This window comes from Mytilus californianus, unplaced genomic scaffold, assembly GCF_021869535.1.
Source record: "Mytilus californianus isolate M0D057914Y unplaced genomic scaffold, xbMytCali1.0.p SCAF_3, whole genome shotgun sequence".
NCBI classification, from domain to species: Eukaryota; Metazoa; Mollusca; class Bivalvia; order Mytilida; family Mytilidae; genus Mytilus; species Mytilus californianus.
The window spans coordinates 41,620,165-41,643,110 of NW_026262679.1; the positions used below are offsets into that span (position 1 = coordinate 41,620,165).

The 22,946-nt window shown below is 32.0% G+C and overlaps 1 protein-coding gene across 1 annotated transcript; it reads left to right on the plus strand.

Moving 5' to 3' along the window:
* The first annotated feature begins 2,414 nt into the window (after nt 1-2,414).
* Nucleotides 2,415-4,707, plus strand: LOC127733559 (uncharacterized). The gene has a single exon (XM_052242904.1). It carries the CDS (start codon nt 2,510-2,512, stop codon nt 4,553-4,555), a length of 2,046 nt encoding a protein of 681 aa, XP_052098864.1. The 5' UTR covers nt 2,415-2,509; the 3' UTR covers nt 4,556-4,707.
* Nucleotides 4,708-22,946: the final 18,239 nt, after the last annotated feature.

The following is a 22,946-nucleotide window of genomic DNA, read 5'->3' on the forward strand; positions in this document are numbered from 1 at the left end:
CAAAATTGACAATACTACACAAACAGGGAAAATTATACGAGTCTAAAAGATTGTGTAACAATACCGATAAATAGATGGAAAACAAAACACTAAAAAGTGTTGAATATCATCGCACAAAGATGGAAAAACTGAACAGATGATATAAATTATACAATAATTGCAAATATTTCGGCTAAACAAATGGCCTTCCTCAGTGTTAAAAGTTTTAACAATACTGATATATAATGTATAAGGTGTAAACATAGATCAATAATAATACAGGTAAAAACTTTTAACACTGAGGAAGGCCATTTGTAACTTCATCTTATAGACTTTTTTTAGCACCCCTAAAAACCATAACAAATGTAGGACAAATAGTTGAATAATGAAAACAAAAAACTTATCTCAACCGACCATATTTAGTATTTGATCAATACCTAAAACTCAATTAATGTTAATATATGTAAAAATAAGAAAATGTGGTATGACTGCCAATGAGACAACACTCCACCAGAGACCAAATGACTTAGAAGTAAACCATAGGTCACTTTACGACCTTTTACAATGCGCAAAACCCATACCGCATATAGTCAGCTATAAAAGGCCAACTTGGGACAGGCACATATAGAATGAGGCGTGGTTGAACATGTTTGCTGGCACCATACTCTCCCTCATACCTGGGACAGTGGTTTAACAGCACGGCATAAGAAAGAACTATAAAAACAGTTGAAAAAGGCTAAATTCATCAGATCGGTACAAAGCACCACATATAAACTCTAACACCAACACAAAAGACACACAGTACATATCTGAGTAGTATTTATATTGTTGATAACCATGAAGTTTTGAAAATAAACCAAATATCCAATATAAATAAGGATACGATAGAAAAGGAACCAGATGACATCATAGAAATGTCCTTTTTTGTGGGTGGGTATTTTCAAAAGGAACTGGTTTCAAAATATATGTTTTCAAAACCCCTTAAAATAGCATGTGTATGAATTGATATGAAACACATCCTAAAAAAATCTGCCTCAAAGAATCATCAATCTCTTATTGGTTAACCAAGTTAGAAAAGTTAAACTTGAAAAGAGTTCATGTACTTCAGTTCTATGGCTGGATTATATGACTTATCAATTGGAATCTACTTAACATTCTCACAGGACTCTCTTATAAATATATGCAAATTAATTTTGAATTATTGGCGATTTAAATGTGTTTCAACTTTATTATTGTTCTGTGATTAGGAATTTAAAATATCAACACAAAACGAGTATGTAATCCAGTAGTTGAAGGTTGCCGTCTGTCATAAATCAGTTTGTTTTCCGCTTAATGTTATAACCTTAAATAGTCTGTCAGTTTTTTCTTTTGAATTGTACATTTTAGATTTTGTTATCCTGTGACTTACTTTAGTTTACTATGCGGTATTGGTTTTGTTTATTGTTGAAGGCCGTTTCCTCGAAATTATTTGAAGCTATAACTTTTGTTCAATGCTCTTGGCTCGAAGGTGAGTCACATGCAAACTAAACTGCAGTAGTATTCCCTTTGTATTACGAACCGAAATTCACTGTCATTGGCTCAATATTCCTGCCCTAATTGAATGGAAAAAAAATGAAACACGGAAGTTCCTTTAGCTATCTTCATAAGTAAGGCATACGATGAGTTTTAAGAAAACAAACCAACATGCTTTAAACCTTTCCATTTAAGATCAACAGACACCAGTCATAAAAGGCGTTTCATTTTTACCAAAAAATAAATTAATATATCTAAAGCATGTGATATAACAGAGCGTTATTATGAATGCACTGTAACAACCAAGGCTGATGTCCGTGTACAGAAATACCTCACAGCTTTCACGGAAATACAAAAATCAGTTTGAGCAATAATTATGGACAGCTCATGTAAGTCTGTAAGAATTTTAGGAGAAAACAATGCTACTTAATAAAGTATGGATTGAAAATTTTCAATTCGTGATAACAATTTTAATTCGTGATTTCGAATTCAAATTTGTATTTTTGGGAGGTCCTAAATGGGCTTCCGTAATAAATTGTAGGCACGATTGTACAATAAATATTCGGTACATATCCAACCTCGTTGCTATGGTTCAAATTTATTGACTATCAATCCCTAAGAAGTTTATACTTTTAAGGACATTTTACTATCACACATTTAAAAAATCAAATGAGGCGGTATGATAATCGTCAACAATGTGCCCTCAAATTAAAAAAAAACAATAGTTAAATATGTTTTTATTGTGTTACTGCAAAAAAAAAAAAGTCAGTTACAAAATTCTCGATTTATAAAAATTTTACTTTTACATCAAACCATAATTAAACAACTTTGTATATTTTTAACTTTGCAGCAAAATTGCCCGAGAAAGAGAGCGCTGAAAAAGAGGTTCATTCCATTTGTGTTAATCACAATGAGCAGCGATGTAAAGAATTCCCGATTTTCCATTTTTTAAAACCAAAACCATAATTAAACAAGAAGAAGAAGAAGAATAATATATAATTTGAATTTTGCAGGAACAATGCCAACTGTAAGAGAGCGATCTTGCTCGGAAAAAGAGGTTCAAGCCATTAGGTTTAATTATAATGAGCAGCAATGTTTAGAAAAGAAAATAAACGGACTGAAACAAGAGGGAGCATGCTCGATTCATCTTATAAATCAAACTCACAAGAATATCAAAGTTAGCTATAAATCTTTGAAGGACAAAGTTTCAAAAATAAAATCTCATTTGAATGTTAAAGAAATTGAAGAGTTTAGAAGATTGGAAAACAACGGGAAAATTGAAATATTTAAATCAATTTCAAAACCAGATTCAGCAAGTCGAATTTCGACATACGCTAAAAGATTACAAATTGAATATGATGAAAATCAATCGGCTTCTGCAGCGAAACATAGCGATGATTTAATCCACAACAACCCTTTTAGTGACGATGATATGACACGAAAGGATCTTCTATTAAGACAAATAAGCGATCTCAATGATCGTTTTAACGCTGTACGGGAGAAAGAAAGAGCTTTGGAAAATGGACTTGTTCCTAATAACACAACGATAATTTCTGTCAAAACTAATAAGAAAAGAAACAAAAGTAACAGTGATAACGAAACCGACCAGAGTGACATACAACAAAGGACAAATGTAAGTCAATCCGAAACCTCTTCAAAATATAAGGGTTGCAGAAAGGAATCAATGCTAAGACCAAGTACGGCATTTGACTTTTCTAGCAATAAACCTGTACATGACATAATACGACCAGCAACAAGTTTGGGCAATTGTAAATCTGAGGTATTTGAAAACAAGAAAAATAAATCGTCGGCCATCATTAAACGATCAAAGAGTGTAAAAGTAGCTCCTTCGAAAGAATCAGCATATACTCAAGAATTTAAAACTGTTAAGGAAATCAAAGGTGTCAAATCCAAATCTGTTAGAAGAACAAAAAGTTTGAAAAAAGCTACATCTCTTGATAGTTCAAAGGAGAAGGATATTGTTACGGAACTTGACATGCCACACTTGGCAGATAAGAGTTTCAGCTCTGAACCTACCTTTAAAACCGAAAAGAACCCAATTGAGAATGTTATCTCTGAAGGTGCTGTAGAGAAGCATGTATTAACCAACGTGGACGAATATTCCAATATAATGCCGGAAGAACAAACAAATATCAAAACTTCAAAAGGAAAAGGACAAACTAGAATATCCAGTAGTTTTAAGCATGGTAATTCAGCCACAGAGCATCACGTTTCCATCTATAATAACCCAGACAGTCAGGGTAGCAATAAAGCAAAACTAAAAAGGCACCACACTGTAAAAGTAAGGCCAACAACAGCTGTAAGCACGGGCTCTGATAACAATTCCGTACAAAACATGATTTTTAAGAAAGGTTCAAAGGTCAGACCGTCAACTGCCGTAAGCAATTGCACAGAAAACAGTACACCTAGAAGTGCAGCATTGTCTGCACTATCTGGTAGAAGTGAAGCTGTGGCAAACATAATAGCGTGCATGAATGGTCCGCAACATGCTCCATTTGATTGTCATGCCGCTGCAGAAAGAGTGGAAAAAGAAATCAATACAAAAACAATACTGGAAGAGGGCAGGACCAAATTTTTATCACGTGATTCTGTTGAAAGCAATCTCGGACATGATTTACACCAAGAGCTGAGAAAAGAACTTATTCAAGAGGAAGAAAAAGAAGCAATTAAAATTGAGGATAAAATATGCAGTTTTATGGACAGATTAAACGATAAGTTGAAGTCAGAAAATAAAAGTAAAGAAGCGTGGTCAGTTCAGACACCAATGTTAACCGTTAACGATTCGTTGAAACGCCAACCGGATGCTCCTCAAATCAAACGTGTAAATATGAGAAGACAAAATAAGTTTTCTGAAGAGGAACAAAGAAAAATGGAACAGAATATGTACAGAAGGTCATCTTCAGCATGGAAAGACGTAAACAAGTGTAGATATCTAAGGATCGAAGAGAGTAAAATAGATTTATCTGGGATAAAAACGTTAGCGGCAGATCAGTTTTCATTGCTTAACAATCTAAAATATGCCGGTTATGAGGCGGTTGTTTAATTTGTAACATGACAGTGGCTTTAGTAGTGCTATGAATTATTGGGGTGCATAATATTTATGGCATATTATATATCATTTTTGCTGAAACTAAATCTAGATAATTCGAATTGAATTTTGTTAAGCTGACAACATAAATACATGAATGCAACTTGCTGGTTTTTCTTCTTCTTCAGAAAGCCATTTGAGAAGCGTTTGTTTATGAAATAGCACAAATAATGAAATGCTTATACTGACGTCACAGAGACGTTTGAATTGTTCATTTTCATTTTCATCATCATTTGATATTTATTATTTATTGAATCAATCGTTTTTCGTCACTTACATGGTCTAACATATAATACACATATGATTGTTCCGTTTTGATATGGTTCTAACACTGTTATTTCTAAATCCCGTCTAATAGCTTTGGTTTGACCATCTTCTACCTCGTTTTACCGCCTGATGCAATCATGGTGTTCATTTATCTAGAATTTGAAACAAGTAATGGATGGTAAAATGTGTGTTGAATAAACAAGGAGTTATCGCTTTTTTTAATCATATTTGAATAACTGATAACTGGTCTTTTTAACTTTAAAAGATACTTACACACAGCTATAAATTGATTTTAAAACAGTACAAAATGTATGTGCTTAAATTGTACTTTTATTTGAGAGTTCGTTCAGTTAGAAAATGAATAAAGATTCATTCTTCTGTATTAAGTATTACATGTATCAAAAAAATAATACATTTTTCTTGAGCAGAAGAGAATTGGTAAAATTAGTTTATATAACATTAGAGTGTAGTTGAAATAAGTATGATAGCTATTTCCGTGCTAAAGACATTTGTTTCTGGAATAATGTTGATCAAATATGCTAGTGGTAATTTTTTAAGCTTAATAAAAGCAAAAATTAAAAAATACATATAAAACAGCATCAAAGACAATAGTCAATATATTATAAAAAATCAATACGGAACAGCCGAAACTGTCTGAGATCAGCTGCAGTCTTATTTTCATACAAATACATCGTTTATGAACTGAAATGTGCAGACAAATCAATCATTCAAATCACACTGAATACTCTAGTCAGTAGGAAATCTAGTGACAAAATATTACCTCCCGTGTAAACACTGAAAACTAAATCTTCTCAATGTTTGTCTTATTTAGCAAGGACACTATCAATTATGGATTCACGGAAAACGTTCTGGTAAATAGTAAAAATAGAAATAAGTTGAAATAAAAACAAAACTTCCATTCAACTGTAGCAAACGACAAGTTCAGCAGGCTTAAGAAGTTTGCTGTAAAATTGGTTTAAAATGTTGCTATTCGAATAAATTCCTGGAGTACCAACTTCTATTTATTTTTCTATTGGCTGTATACCTCTCTGGAACATGCTAAGTATCCGTATATATTTATATATATACAGCTAGATCAGAGAAAATCAGGGGGAAAATCCAAAGGAATCGACCGATATGCAGCAAAGATTGGCACTTTTGAAATTAAGTTACCAAGCAAATTCAAACGGACCTTATCTCATGTAACCATTGAATGTGAATAGATCGAGAAGACCGCAAATGCATGTACAAAAATCGAGACGACCTTTTCTTAAAATTTTTATAAAAAATAGAAGAAAGGTACCTCCTTTATAAAAATAGTTATCTTTAATTTCTTAACCTGCACAGACAGACTTTTAAATTTTTATATTCAAGGAAAGACAATATTTCTCTATTGAACGTACATGTGACAAGAGCAGACCGATGTGCTCGATAACTTAGTTGGGAAAAAATAAGTATACTTTGGGAACTTGTAACATGCTAAGGACTTTGTGGAACACTCCGAAAATTGGTGACCCGAAAGATCTTTTAGATTTTGTATGTATAGGATTTTTTTCATTTTTTTTTTATCAATATGCAGCAAAGATTGGCATTTTTTAAATTTCAGTTTCACAAGCTTCTGATGCAATTATGTCGACAAATACTGGACATAAAACATCGTGTATTTACATGTATATTTCTGATAACACAGTTTAACAAATAATTTCTTTAAAATGCAAAATTATTATTTAGAAATAACTTTTGATCAGTATCGTCACCGTGCCTCTTTAGCATTACCTTCCGCGATAAAACCAACTTAACATTTTTTAAAGCGCAGTCCCATTCGGCGTTAAGAAACTGTATGTGAAAATAATTGATGTTCATTTCAGCCCGCTTATCATATTTTTGGAAAATGTTCATAAATGCTATATGATAAGAAAGTAATTTTATTTTCAAATGCTTTAATCGCTTCCGGCTTTCTTTTCAACGTTTTACCATGTTGTTATTCCAATTCAGGAAAAATAGCTCGAACGACACATTTTCGATACACAAGATAGTAAAAATGTACAAAATTAACAGTGCTTAGAACGCAGCTACTTCTTGTATCTTTACGACTTTGAATTACAAGAAATTGTTGAATTTATGGTTTAAATTGTTTCAAATACATGTATTAGTTTTTCTTTATATTTTGAAATGTAAAGTAAACGATAAAAGATCATACAAAGTTGACATTTTTTTACATAGCAAAATTCCTGATTATAGTATATAAATATAAGTTAGTACACAGGTGTCATTCGGTATATCGAGAAAAATGATCGTGAAAGAATACCTAATGGTGGTCAAGTATTGCGATTGCATCGTGAAAGCTCTGGTATAGGATCGTGAATGAAATCTTATCGAGAAGACATTTGCAAGGTCAAATACTAATCTAATTTAATGAATTATACGGAAAATTTACAAAAAAATAAAACTGCCTGTCAAAATGGTTCAACATTATGATCAGTATCTGAGAAAAATCAAGGTTTAAAAGTACACCGTTTTTACAAAACTACAAAAGGCAGATTGCTCCTCGACATTTCAATGACAATAAATTTGTAAACAAACAAGATTTTTTTCATAATTCGAATGACTAAACAACTTTTCTTTGTGAAATGTCATTCCATTTAAATGATTCAAATGGTTCTTAAAGTTAATTTGTGTTAGAATAATCAGAAATTTTGCAAAAATTGAAATATTTTCTAAAAATATGATTTAATCATACGATAATTTAAAGTTTTAATTGGTATAGCAAATACTGAATTTGCCATACTCATTCCAGTTCTCTTTTGTTGGTGAATATGGCTATAATCGTTCAATGCCATTGGATCTGATTATCTTAATATGTAAAATACCACACCGACTAGGAAACTTATAGCAATAACACTTTATTTGTCCGTTTTTCTTTAGTTTTGATTTCTTAAACAAATTTAAGATTGAGAAAAGAACTTAATCGGCTAAATTACAGTTTAAGCTGGGCATTAGGCACAGTCGAGGTACGTTGATTGGTAATTTTCCCACTAAGTTGAATACAACGACATATAGCTATTGTGAACAGGCTGATCAAACAAGTAGAAATAAAGTTATCTTGGTACCTTTTAAGTTCATGTCAGCGCAGCCAAGAAATAAGCAACAGATGAGCTAATATTGTCATACTATATACGCACGAACGACACTCCATATATCTGAAAGTAACAACCCTTACATGCACAAAAAAAAATGCGTACCGTGACATGCATATATTTCCGCGGCGGATGCATTAAGCATTATATATATGGAACCATATTTACTTTTACTTTACGATAATTTACGCTCCTGAAGGTACTTTTATCTAGTAAATTTACCTTTTTAGGCACGTTTTTAGTTTTTTAATAACTTTTAAGAAAAAATGTTGAAATAAAAAAAAGTGAGGAAAAAAAATGAAAGCATTAATGTTATCAAAATAATTACACACTTCAACTAGTTGCAAGAATACTAGTCAACAAAAGTAACGATACAGAACTTCAATTTATCATAAACTAGGAAAAATTGTTAAATTATCCAATAAAAAATATTCCTTTACAAAGCAATTTCATATGATTGAAAGAATCTGACCAAATTGGAAAGTGAGAAAATACCGTGTCATTGAACACAGGGGTCATATTTATTTTGAGGAAAATGATGACAAAAGTTGGCACTTAATTTCTAAGATGAGAATTAAGTATTCAAATATCTGCAAAGGCATTCAAAATCTTAAGCATACCATGTTTAAGTTTAAAGTTTTAAGTTCTAATATCGATTTTTGAAATTTTGGGTGAAAATACGATTTTTGAAATAACAAAAATTGCAAAAAAAAAAAAATCGCGTATTTGCCTTAAATCAATGGTTTTGATAAAAAAAAAACACTCTGTAAATATTAGACGAATTGGGCAATTATTTCCCTTGGTACAGTGTATCCAATTTCATTATATATGGAAAATACATTACCTTGTATCGTTTCTTTTTTTGACTGGTATATATCAATTGGTAAAATAAATATTGTTTTCTAATTATTAAGTCTGGTCCGGCGCGAGACATTTGAGTGGTTTAAAAATAAAATTTCGGTTTTCACAAATTGAAACAAGCTTGGATCAACTATGATGGTGCAGTTCCTCGGACTATTCATGCACCTAAATGGACACAAGAGGAATATAGTTTTCAATTTTGAATTCACTAATAAAAAAAAAAACTGAATTCGGTCAAAATTTAAATGTTCCATCCATAAAAGGTTCGTTTTCTCAATCGTTTACCTAGAAACGTAACTATACTATATTTTTTATAATACGTCTAGAGTACCCGAATAATTTTTTTCTGATTTTGTCGTTAATTCGGAAGAACTTTCAAAACAAATATGTACATCTTTCCATGCTATGGTAAATTTTCAAAGATTACAGGTAAAAAGCGAAAATGTCTTGTCAATTTTGTACAGGTATATCAAAGTTTAAAGCGCAAATGTCCATAGTGTTTGAAGCGCATAAGTCCTTTAGTGTTACAGGTAAAAAAGCGCAAACGTCCTGCGCCCGTCTGGTCACACCTTGTCTTTCACGATCAAGATAATGCGTTGCCCGATCTTGTTCGATCAATTTTGATGAAAAATCAACAAAATTCAATGTTTTCAAAACAAAAATGAACGGTTTCAATGAAGAAAAAACTTGTATTCTACTGTGCTATCTGACACGCCAAAGATTCACTTTCAAATATATCATTATATATTGGAATGTGACCATTGTAGGTACAAAACGTGTTTTTTTTAATGAATCCTATAGACTTGTGTTGCGCCTTTTGTGTTTTCTCATAAAGTCCTGCATATTTTCTTAATCTTAATACACAGTATTATTGAGAAAGTTGAATCATTTTGACAGACATAATTTTTTTCCGGATTTATTCCGCGTTTTGAAGATACAGCAGGTTTTTCAGATTTTGAAGTAAAAATACAATTAATTACATTCACGATCCGATACCAGATCTTTCACGACCCCATCGCAATGCTTGACCACCGTTAGGCATTCTTTCACGATAATTTTTCTCGATATACCGAATGACACCCGTGTAGTAGGTGCGGTATGATTACCAATGCGACAAGTATCCACCAGAATCCAAATAATGTGGATGATAGCAACTTTAGATCACCGTAAATGAGCAAAGCCAATACCGTGTAGACAGCTATAACAGACCCGGACAATATATGAAACAATTAAAACAATTCAGTTCCGTTTATGATTTCAACCCTTGAGCCCCTCAATTCTATAGCTGGTGTTAATATGATCTAGGTCTCTAAATGTATAATATGAACAAATGCCATAAATTATCTTATAAAACTTGTTGCTGCTCACATTAACAGATTAATCCCAATAATCGACAAATCAGGAAAGAATTAACGAGTCATCCTGTACAAATCTGGATTAAAAAATACAATTGTTATAAACAGTTCGATTGTTATGCCATTGTAAAGGTATCGTTTAATCTACTTTCAAACAAAGTCATTTTATTACCTTGGATTTAAAATTCAAATAATCTGAAAAACGTGCAAAATGATTATCCGCTTAAATACTTACCAATAACCGATATCAATATGATATCAATGTTTGAAAAGAAATGAAACGTCAGAACTATTCGATCATTGACTTTTGAATTAGTTTTGAAAAATAACCAAGTTTTAGTCTCTCAAAACAATGATGCCTTGGTAATTCTGATTATATGTATAATATTATAACGTTTGTGTATAGATAATCTGGGACTAATTCATTATCTATTAGTCTCAGAGATAACGGATAACAATGAGCTGAGACGAAGTTAAAACGGATTTAGAGAAAACAAAAGTTCAAAACGGAAAATATTTAGTTGGTTAATATCTAATTTAAATCCAAAACAGGCACATCCGTTCAAGTCGTCATGACGGAAATCGCTTTATAGTGTGATTTCGACAGGTTTGGTCAAAGTCAATTGTCATTTATGCAAACCGTTATCAATTTTTAATGAAATGTGGTGAAGACTTGGCAATCAAAATTTATTAATTAATATGTCTTAGAGAAGTATAAATCGATATGATTTTTGTAATAATTTTTGCACTAAAAAACCTAGAAAAGCTGAAAATTATTTTTGGTTGTTTTCAATGTGACTGAAAGTGTCATAGAATATATAACAAGAATGCACACGCTAAAATGTCTCGCCTGTTTATTTCTTTAATAATAATTGAATAAAAATGATGAGGTCAAGGTCTAATGAACACTGGCAGACAGACATGTCCACCTTACAATCATTCCATACGCCATATATAGTTGACCTACTAGTATTGCTTATAGTATCTGAGATACGGACTTATAAAGTTTTAAACAAATAGTTTACGCCGTCTGCACCGCGGCCGCAAATTGTAATCCCTATATCTCGCATTTATCCTGGCTTATTAATCCGAGGTCATACAAGAACACCCATACCATAAAACAACTAAAGAACCTTTGTGAGCACGCTCACATACCTCACGCCCCCACATTGTCACTGGGCAAACAAAATATCACCAGTTTCATAAGTTTCATAAGTTCAAAGACTCATAACTGCTACAAAAGTCAACTGATAAAAATTTCTTGTGGATATGCACATCTACATGGTATGTCCTAACTATCTACAAAGTTTCATGAAATTTTGTTGTGTGGATTCAGAGGAGTTGCTATGACAAACTTTTGCAGAAGTATATTAAGGTCGAAATTCTATGTTCAAATGGGCATAACTTCTAGAAAAAAAATCATAATTTCCTGTCGATATGCACATCTACATAGTATGTTCTTTTATCTACAAAGTTTCATGACATTCTGTTGTGTGGATTCAGAGGAGTTGCGATGACAAACTGTTGCAATAGTACATAAAGGCCAAAATTCTAACTTCAAAGGGGCATAACTCCTAGAATAAAAAATTGAATCATAATTTCCTGTCGATATGCACGTCAACATAATATGTTCTTATTGTCTACAAAGTTTCATGAAATTCTGTTGTGTGGATTCAAGGGAGTTGCGATGACAAACTGTTGTAATAGGACATAAAGGCCAAAATTCTAAGTTCAAAGAGGGCATAACTCCTAGAAAAATAATTGAATCATAATTTCCTTTCGATATGCACATCTACATAGTATGTCCTTGTTATTTACAAAGTTTCGTGAAATTCTGTTGTATGGTTTCAGAGGAGTTGTGATGACAAAAACAGGACTGACGGACGGACGGACTGACGGACGGACGGACGGACGGACTTCGTTTAGTGTGTATAATAAAACTATATCTAAAAGGTAGCGTTCTCTGGGTAAAATATGAATTGCAGGTTAAAGTAAAATGTCAAATTTGACTATTTTGTTGGTTTCTCGCAGGTTAACTTTTAAAATCGTAGGAGTATGAATAAAACGGGAGATGTTATATACACGCTCGGGGGGAGGGGGATTTTCTATGTAATGTGTGGTAGTGAGCCACTGGAATAGGTCCCTTTTCCCAGCTTAAGATATGTGATAAGGTCGATAATTTGAGATAAAATATATGACAAGGTTGCTGATTGAATCATAGGTACTGAATGAAATTAATCAGATGTCGATTTTTCACAGATGAGATTAAAACTACAGTCATAAATGCATCAAATATTGGCCAAATCTATTTGTCTCTCTATGAAATAGCATAATCATCATAGTTGAAAAAATATGTGGTAGGGTATGTTTTTTTTTGTTATTCAAAATATATGAAAAGTATAGGTTACTCGATGTCTCTAAGGTCGAAGCCCCCGCCCCCGGAGGATACACGTCAATGACCTGGAAGCCAAACGATTATTTAAGGACATATTAGGGTTATAATATGGTTTTCAACAATACATAGGTGTCTATACAATATGCCCAGCAGTTATACTCGACATCGCCCTGAGATAAACTTAAATCTGAAGTATCTTATGGTATTTTGATTTTAGTACACCATACTTTCTGGATATCAAATAGCAACATAATCTGGTTTGGAAATAAGTGATTTATAACCAGTGAAATATGAATAAAATAAACATTTAGTTTTGCTTAAAAGTGATGCAGACGGTAAAAAGAATATTGTCGACAACTCACATAAAGTACGACTGAAAGTTACATCGGAGCAACCACAACGGGCTACTATTTTTCTACCTCTACCACGAGCAATATTTAATTTTTAAGAAAAAAATACCAGTATAATAAAAACTTTAGTTAATTTTCCCATTCAAATAAGTAAATGTAAGTCTTTAAAAGGGATTTTATCTTTCTTTTAAAGACCACTTTTAGAAAATAGATAATATCTTGGCTTTTCATAAATATATTTTCTCATATACTAGGAATATCTATTACAAAGTTATAAAGGTAAAATGAATTATATCAAAGTAAGGAAAAATCTAAACCATTTTGAATGTGAATGAAATATAGAGTATACAAGCCATTTTGAATGTGAATAAAATATAGAGTCTACAAGCCATTTCAATTGATATTTTATTGTGTGTCTTTTTATGTTGTAATGTTATACCACTATTTCAAGTTAGGGTGAAGGTTGGCGCCTGTTAAAACGTTTAAACCCGCTGCATTTTAATGCACCTGTCCTAGTCAGGAGCCTGTTGTTCAGTGGTTGTCGTTTGTTAGTGTGGTTCATAAGTGTTTCTCGTTTCTCGTTTTTTATATAATAGATTAGACCGTTGGTTTTCCTGTTTGAATTGTTTTACACTAGTCTTTTTGGGGCCCTTTATAGCTTGCTGTTCGGTGTGAACCAAGGCTCCGTGTTGAAGGCCGTACTTTGACCTATAATTGTTTACTTTTTACACATTGTGACTTGGATGGATAGTTGTCTCATTGGCACTCATACCACATCTTCTAATTTATAAGTCATACATGTATATAAACACACAATATGCATGGTTGCAATTATAATTCGATGATAATGACATGCCGACTACAAACTGCTTATATCAAGATCATTTATTAAGAGCGGAGAATTTATTTCTATTTTGTGAAGTTCTTTTCAGATACTACAAAAATCATAAATTGTTGATAATTCGTGACAATCCGTGCCAGTAATATTCTCTTGTAAATTTTGGAGCTATACATGATGAGAGAAAGTGTTCCAATGTTTCCTGCTCTTTCTAATTTTAAATTGCTGTCCAAGTTTAAACTTTTGTGTTGATATTGGTTTAGTACGTTTAACACAAAAAGTCCATGACGATAATTTGGTCTATTCAGAAGAATCTGCGGCTTTTATTTCGAGATTTTCTTCAAATGTCCATCGGCAGTTTCCTTTTCTAACCTACAATTTAACAATGTATCTGAAACCATTCCACGAGAGTATTTGATGTATTTTATTATCAACTGCAGTTGTTTCCTGTAGTATCAGATTTATTGTTTACTATTGACAATGTTTGTTTTATACTGCTTCTTTAACATGCTTAGTTTTACATATAATTGGATTAGATTAGCAGGTCATAAATCAATACTGGTTATGCACAAAACTGAAAGAATTCAAGGCAACCATCCGAATTTAGAGAAAATTTATTATCGGATATGTCCCCATAAAAAAAAATTTGCTTTGTTGGTGACGTAAGGAAAAAAGTAAGATAGAGTTATTTTTCTTTGTATTTATTTTCATTTACCTCTTGAGCCTAAATAACAATGAGTGAGTATTGATTTATTGTATCTTGAATGCTTGCCCCCAGCAGCTAAATTAAAAATAAACAAGGACAAAAACAAATAAACGACGAGTTCGGAAGCACATAAACTAGGAGATTCATTTTAAACCCCAATTCCATTATATGAAATGAATGGCCCAAATAAGTACAAATATCTAGGTTTAGGTAAGATCAAATCATACTAAGACCACACTCAGTTTGATTAAATAAAAAGTTCTCTAAAACTGACATCCTACAAGATGCTTGTTTTTTTTTATTGACAACTCATTTTTTACGTTTGGGAGATCTGTTTTGAACAGACAGTGGGTATTTATATGGGAACCAACTTTGCTTCTTTTCTCGCCGTCTCGTTCCGTTATTCATATTAAGCAAACCTTATACATTTCTCAAGAAGAATCGCTAGAAGCTACCATTATCATTTAAACCCACTTTCGGCTTAATAGATAATTTCCTTTTACTGAAAAATTTCAAAGTTTGGTGACCAATGTTGATCACAACTATCCCATTAAACTTGAAATAAAGGATACAAGTAACAAAGTAACATCTAAGTTTTGAATCACATTAAGAAATTGATAATTAAGTTCGGGTAAAAAACTACACTTTGCGACAAAAGATATAATTTTAATTTTCCAATTTGAAGTTTCAATTTCTAAGTACCAAAATTCAAGCAGCGGATATAAAAATAAGGAGATGTGGTATGATTGTCAATGAAACAACTATCCACCAAAGATGTGAACAACTAATAACCACTCTTAAAAAATCTCCCAGGTTAAAAATTCAAAATTTGAAGAAATGTAGATTCTACCTTTGAATTAAATGTGAGATGACATTTCTCCACTTTTAAACAGTTATTTTATTTGATTCAAAAAGAGAGGTTTGAAATTTTAAAGTTTCACGTTGTTTTAAAGGTTTAAATTTGATGCATAAATTTTCATAATGGCAATCTATCTTCTTACTTGTTTAATTATTTTTAGGCAATGTCACTTATCCTTTTTTGTCATATTTGAAATTAATTATTTTTAAGGAAATTCATGTTTAATTTTGCTGTATAAGTTGTTATAGATTATACTAAATACTAGTTCACAGGAGATGAAGTCATAAAGGTTTCAGTTTTATTCACTGTGTTGATATTCACGTTATGTTTTGCTGTAAAATATGAATCAAAGTTAAAAACCACTTACTTTAGATATTTCCCTTCTAATTGGTAACCAACTTGCATGATTTAGGCGTGCATTACAAAATTTTGACCGCTTGTCCCAATTGCACTATCTTGATCATAATAATAGCGCTGATATATAATTTTGTAAAATCTACATGAAAATGTTGATTTCAGATTTTGAATAGTTTGCAAGGGAGACAATCGTGATTAGAGATAATAACATTTTTATGACAAACTGTATATTACTAAATATTGTGAATGAAGCAGACATTTCAGTTATTCAAATGGACAGTGGATTTTGATAGCATAAAAACCAATGTTGAAAAAACACTTAAAAGCAGTAACGAATCAATAGCAGCTCCAAGGTTGATGATTTAATAGATTTACCCTGAACGAAATCAGGCAAGTTTATTTAAGCCATACAATTTTTATAGATACTATAGAAATGAACATGTACATAAAAGTACACAAGACAACAAACAATATGATTATTTTTATCTTTCTCATTCATAACACCAATAACAAGTGCATTTACCATTTTCATATATTCTATAATAAGTTACGAGGTATATGAAAACAATTATAATATCAAATTATTTTATCTTTAAGGGGAGACAAGTACAACAAACAAACAATAATGTTTCATTCAATGGGAGTTTACTCAGATATTTTTTGTGCAGTTGGAATTAAAATCAAAACTTTTTCCAGCTCTTAAATTCCTACAAAAACAGGACAGATGCTTTATTATTGGGTAGTAAGAAACAGAAAAACTTTTATAAAGTTTAACGATGATAGTTTAGTTAAATTGGAAACATATATAATTTGTGTCAATTTTAATTCCTTTTAGGTTATTTCTGGGACATGTTTCATGGTATTGGGAGTAAGGCTTGGTGGCTTACTACAGCTTAGATATAAGTAGGTTTATAATTCTTTTTTTTGAAACAAATATGTTCATTATACTATAAAAAAAAATATAGGGAAAATAATGTGACCTGAGGATTGAAAAAATATGTAATCAGTATTGTTATAGGTTACAATAAACCTTTATAAATATAAGGAGATGTGGTATGATTGCCATTGAGACAACTATCCACCAAAGTTTACGTGGTTCATAAGTGTTTCTCGTTTCTCGTTTTTTATATAGATTAGACCGTTAGTTTTCCTGTTTGAATGGTTTTACACTAGTCATTTTTGGGCCATTTATAGCTTGCTGTTCGGTGTGAGCCAAGACTCCGTGTTGAAGGTCGTACTTTGACCTATAATGGTTTACTTTTACAAATTATGACTTGGATGGAGAGTTGTCTCATTGGCACTAATACCACATCTTCTTATATCTAAGAAGTGGATGTAATAAATCATAGGCAACCAAACGGCTTCAACAATGAGAAAAACCATACTGAATGGTCTGCTGTAAAAGGCCCGACATGAAAAAATGTGAAACAATTCAATAGAGGAAACTATTGGCCTAATTTATAACAACAATTGACGAAAAACAAATATGACAGACATGAACCAAATACAATCACTGAACTACAGACTCATGACTTGGGACAGACGCATTAAGAATGTGGCGATGTTAAACAAGTTTGTGAGTGCTCAACACTGTCCTAACCTGGAACAGTGGTGTTACAGCACAACATAACAACAAACTAAAAATAAGTTGCAATTGGCTTAACTCAATAGATAAGTACGAGGTACAAAAACAACTAACATAAAAACTATAGACACAAAAAAATAAATCATGTTTTCCCAAACTGAAGTAACATATTATGCACGGACCACTTGATTTTCTGGGGTGGTGGGGCCTGGGATTTTATATGAAGCAAGATTTCTAAAGCAAGATAAATTTGTTTTTACATCATTCATATCATACTTGCTGAAAATGAAGCCAGAATGTTCTTTTTGGAACTGAATAGGTCAGATAATTTTTTTTTTATCAAAATGGAGGCAAGATTATTTTTTTCAAGAAAAACACAGCCCTTTCTTTAATTCTGTGCCAGGTTTTGATTTAAAAATCCACTTTCTAAAGTCTAAATGTCAGCTGAGGGCTACTATTGTCGCTTATCGGGAAATTAATTGTATTTTGCAATGTATACGACTAAATGTGAAGAACCCAATGTTTTGACCCATCCGTTTATCCGTCAGTACTGTTCTTGTCATTGCAATTCCTCTGAAACCACACAATAGAATTTCATGAAAATTTGTAGTTAATGAGGACATAATATGTAGATGTGCATATTCACAAGAAATTTTTATCAGTTGACCTTTTTAGGAGTTGTGAATTTTTGAAGTTAGGAATTTGATGATATTTTGTTTGTCCAGTGACAATGTGGGGATTGGGGTATGTGATCGTGTTCACAAAGGTTCTTTAATTGTATTTATAACTGCCTTGGTTGTCTCATGGTAGCGTCTTTGCCTTGAGTGCGGGAGGTCGTGATTTCAATCCCCAATCGGGTCAAACCAAAGACTTGAAAATTGGTATTTGCTACTTTTCTACTAATCACACCTCATTTAGGAGTATGAGGAAAGACTGGTCGGAATAAAGTGTCCAGTAGGGTTCTTGTGGACTGTTACCTTATGACCTAACACTTTAAAAATGTAGCTCAGCATGTCAATCTAGTACAAAGCAGTTTCCATATTAACATCGCACTTACATGCTCTTGTCCTGAATATGCATTTAATTTGCCACTGGACGTTAAACAGCTATCCATCCACCTTGTAATGAAATGTTGATTTTTTCCTCAATCCCCACAAAAATAAACAACAAATACTGCCCGTCAATAATTTAATTTTAAATTAAAATAACTCAAATAACACATAGCTGTGATGCAGATAATGCAGATTGTCACTACTTGAAAAAAAACATTGTCATCTTTGGCTTTTCATTGGTTGACAATGTTATATTCTTACAGCTATAATGTTACATAGCTGTGAAAATAATTTTTAACAGATCAATTGAAGCACCGATAGATTTCTTTAACAAGTATGTGTTATTGATATACTGTTTTGTTAAAGAAATCATATTAAAAAGAAGATGTGGTATGATTGCCAATGAGACAACTCTCCAGAAGAGACTAAATGACACAGAAATTAACAACTATAGGTCACATGAAACGATATTTTACTGTTTTTTTTGTGTAGTTTAGGTAACCAATACATAGTAGGGACCTTCAAATGTTCAGAAGAGCCTTAAGCTGTGATGTGGCTATGATATGTTTGTTTACTATATGACTCTCTGTGGAGCGCACCGGCGGACTTGAATGTAGATGAATTTAAGATTTCATTCTTAAGAACGTCCATGTAGTATTTACGGTCGGCATACCACCACCATACCATGCTTGGATTGATCTGTAAAAGAAATATTTCAAACCAGTATATATTTTTTTATTATTTGTTTATAGCCTGATGTAATGACTATGATTTCATGGTCTTGGGAGACCGGAGTAAAACTTGGGAGATCTGATACTGCTAACATGGTGGTAGGTATACAAACTTTTTTTTAATCTAAAAGTGTTTGATGTCAATTTAATAATGATTCAAGTATCAGAAAATATTGAATTACATGGAGATATTCAGCTCCAGAGGAAAGAAGGTACATAATTGTCCTAAATGGTGAAATACTGTCAAGCTAAGAAAGAGAAATTGGTTTTGACGTTTTTTCTATTTGACTGGATCTCGTGAGTAATAGTGAACCACAAATTTAAATGTTCAACGAAGTAACAATTTTCTATCAATCAACTTTCAATCAAATATCTACAGAAATCCAATTTTTCCTCAATCCCTATGAAATTAAATGAATCTACAGAAATCTGATTTTTTCTCAAACCCCACGAAAATCAATGAACCCTAACCCACAGTAGATTTTTTGAAGAGTTTAAATAACTGATTCAACTTTATATTACAGGTTAGCATCACACAGTGCCCTTATGGATACTGGCTGGGGTAGCATTTGGATTTGTTTCAAGGTGAGAATATATTTATTCGTCCACATACAAATTTAATTAATTGATGTAATCTTATGGACAGTTTAAATTTCTATAAATCTTTATTGTTTGTAATTATATTTCATCTTTATATTTTATACTGTAACCTTAATAGATGTAAATCAGATGTTTTTTTAATAGTTCAGAAGGTTTCTAGTCCTTTTTAACTACTTTCTCTTGTTCCATCTTTAAACTTTTACCTAATGACCATGTACTGAATCATAAAGAAAATCATTGTTTTTATGATAGTAAAGAATTGTGTTTATTTGAAAAGGGGAGATACCCTCACATTCATTTGCAATTAAATGGCAAGCTATTAAACCAAGAGTTCCAAGTGGTGAAGTTGAAATCATCCCTTCGTAAATTTTACGGACGCCTTCACGAGTTGGTTGACTGTTACGGAATATCCGTTTCACAGATGATAGCGGATATGTTCCTAATGTCGAAACTACAATCCCGTCCCCTATTCCCGAATGTGACCTACCGAATAAGACTTATAACCGGATTTGTACTAACATGAGCAATACGACGGGTGCCACATGTGGAACAGGATCTGCTTACCCTTCCGGAGCACCCGAGATCACTCCCAGTTTTTGGTGGGGTTCGTGTTGCTCAGTCTTTAGTTTTCTATGTTGTGTTTTGTGTACTATTGTTTTTGTCTGTTGGTCTTTTTCTTTTTTAGCCATGGCGTTGTCAGTTTATTTTTGACTTATAAATTTGAATGTCCCTTTGGTATCTTTCGCCTCACTTTTACAAAAAAATGTCTTAATTATATTAAACTTTGCTTCTTATTCAGTTTTTTATTTCTTTCAATACAAATTTCCAAAGAATTCATTTCTTCAGTCAATAAATGGATAAAACAAAGTAAATGTCATAAAACTTGAACCAAACAATGAAAGTTTATCAAAATAGCCTGAATAATTTTATCATGTATGTAATTTTTTTCAAATTTTCAGCTTAATTGCTTCTGCGCTTGTCTGACACTCAATGAAAGATTAATGGGATATCGGTAATTGTGATTTTAACACCTTGAAAATCAAAATTGGTATACTAAGATGGCTTTCCATTTTATGTCAAATTTAGCTGCACGATTTCTATTGTAATATTTTTTGGTAAATCAATAAATTTGAATAGAAAACAAGTAGTTTTACATACAACAATATCTGTCAATTTAAAAGAAAAATTGCCACTCAAATATTCAAACATTACCAAATTCATATGTTTTATCATTACTTAATTACTATTAATTGTCAACAAATGAAATATTATTTTATTTCTTTTACATGTCTGTTCCTGCTGCTGCCTTGTGTGGTTAATCCTGTGGAGTATAATAATCATGCAAACTACATAATATTTTAAATTTTGATAGCTGCATTATTTATTTGCAACATGCCCTTAAATGACAATAATTAATTTAACCTTTTTGTCCAATGTTTAACAATCCCAAGCAATAAATGTTTGCCATTTTTTTTTCAATTTACAGTATAAATATGTTTTCATTATTTATATATTCCTGACATTATTGTACATTGTATTTTGCTTTATAATAAACTAAATTGTATAATAATTATTATTTGAGAACTACTAGTGTACTGTTTTACAAAGCATCCATTAGACTTTCATCAGTTTACAGACGTCATTAAAAATTTGCATGTTGGCACACTGGAACATGCTGTATCCGTTGAAGTTGACGGCTTTTGAAATGGATAGGCTTTATTTTAAAATAAAATGTTCCACAGGGTGCAGCTTGATATGACCCGAACAGTTAGGGAAAGTATGGATACAAAATTTAAGTTTGATACAGCTCTGAATTTGGATTGTGATTAAATATTTGACACAACATAGGTTTCTGACACAGAATGAATGGGGTCTAAGAACTTAAAAATTTGAAATTGGACATTTACTTATTATGGTCCAGTATCCAAAATCTAAATGCATGGTAAGATTCAGCATATCAAAGAACCCCACATATTTAAGTTTTGTTCAAATCAAACAAAGTTTAATTTGGACCCTTTGGACCTTAATGTTGACCAATTTGAAAACGGGACCAAAAATTAAAAATCTAAATACACTCTTAGATTCGGCATCATATACAACCCAAGTTATTCATTTTTTTTATGAAATCAAACAAAGTTTAATTTTGGACCATTTGGATCTCAATGTGGACCGATTGAAAAAAGATACCCAAAATTCAAAATATAAATACAGGGTTAGAATCAGTATATTAAAGACCCCAAGAATTCAAGACTAAACCCCTTTGAATTTGGTCAAGAAATACTGTAAATTCGGAAATTATTGCGTGCTTTTATTACATGGAATTTTTTAAAATAGACCAAAAAAAAAATGAGATTAATTATTGAGATTTCAGAAAAATCTGTATACATATCTTTGTATCAGATATAAGAATGCAAGTTCTTATTATTGCGATACTCAACCAGTTGCATTATTCGCATTCATAAGAACTTCGCAACAATTTCTGAATTGACAGTAAGCAATTTATACAAAGTATTAGAAAAGTATTGTTTATGGCCCCTTATTCATAAACGGTCAGGGCCATAATCCCCAAAATCAATCCCAACTTTTCTGTTTTGGTATGCCTTTTTTTGGAATCTTGTACAATTTCATAGAGATACATAGACTTATACTCAAGTTATAGTCTGGAAACCAGAAAATCCTTGTTTTTGGCCCCTTTTTGCCCCTTAATTCCTTAACGGTTTGGGCCATTACCCTCGAAATCAATCCCAACCTTCTTTTTGAGGTATAGAACCTTATGGTACAATTTCACAGAGATCCATTCACTTAGACTTAAGTTATTATCTGGAAACCAAATGTCTTTAGACGAAGTCATCGCCATACCATTATACGGGAAAGAAAAATTTCGGTCGTATAAAAAATAGTGAATAATGTATTAAGTCAATAATTGGCAAAAAAAAACCACTTTCAAGTAATATATCCTCTTTCGGGCGTCTGTATTGAGTAACTTCGATAGCGTCCTATTGTGTACGTACCAACCTATGAACTGGGACTATTATACTTAGTTATAATAATCCCAGCTTTGAACAGTTCTATATCTGAAAGATTATTTTCGGTCAAAAGTTACCAAAGTTATAGTTCTGTAAGGTCACATTTTAACTTGGCCTACTCTTCACCTTTCTCAAATTTCATTTAAATCTCGCTTTGACTTTATATGCTGTGCTGGATGTATAGATACGCAGCCACGTCCGATCAGAATGGAAACGTTAAACCCAAT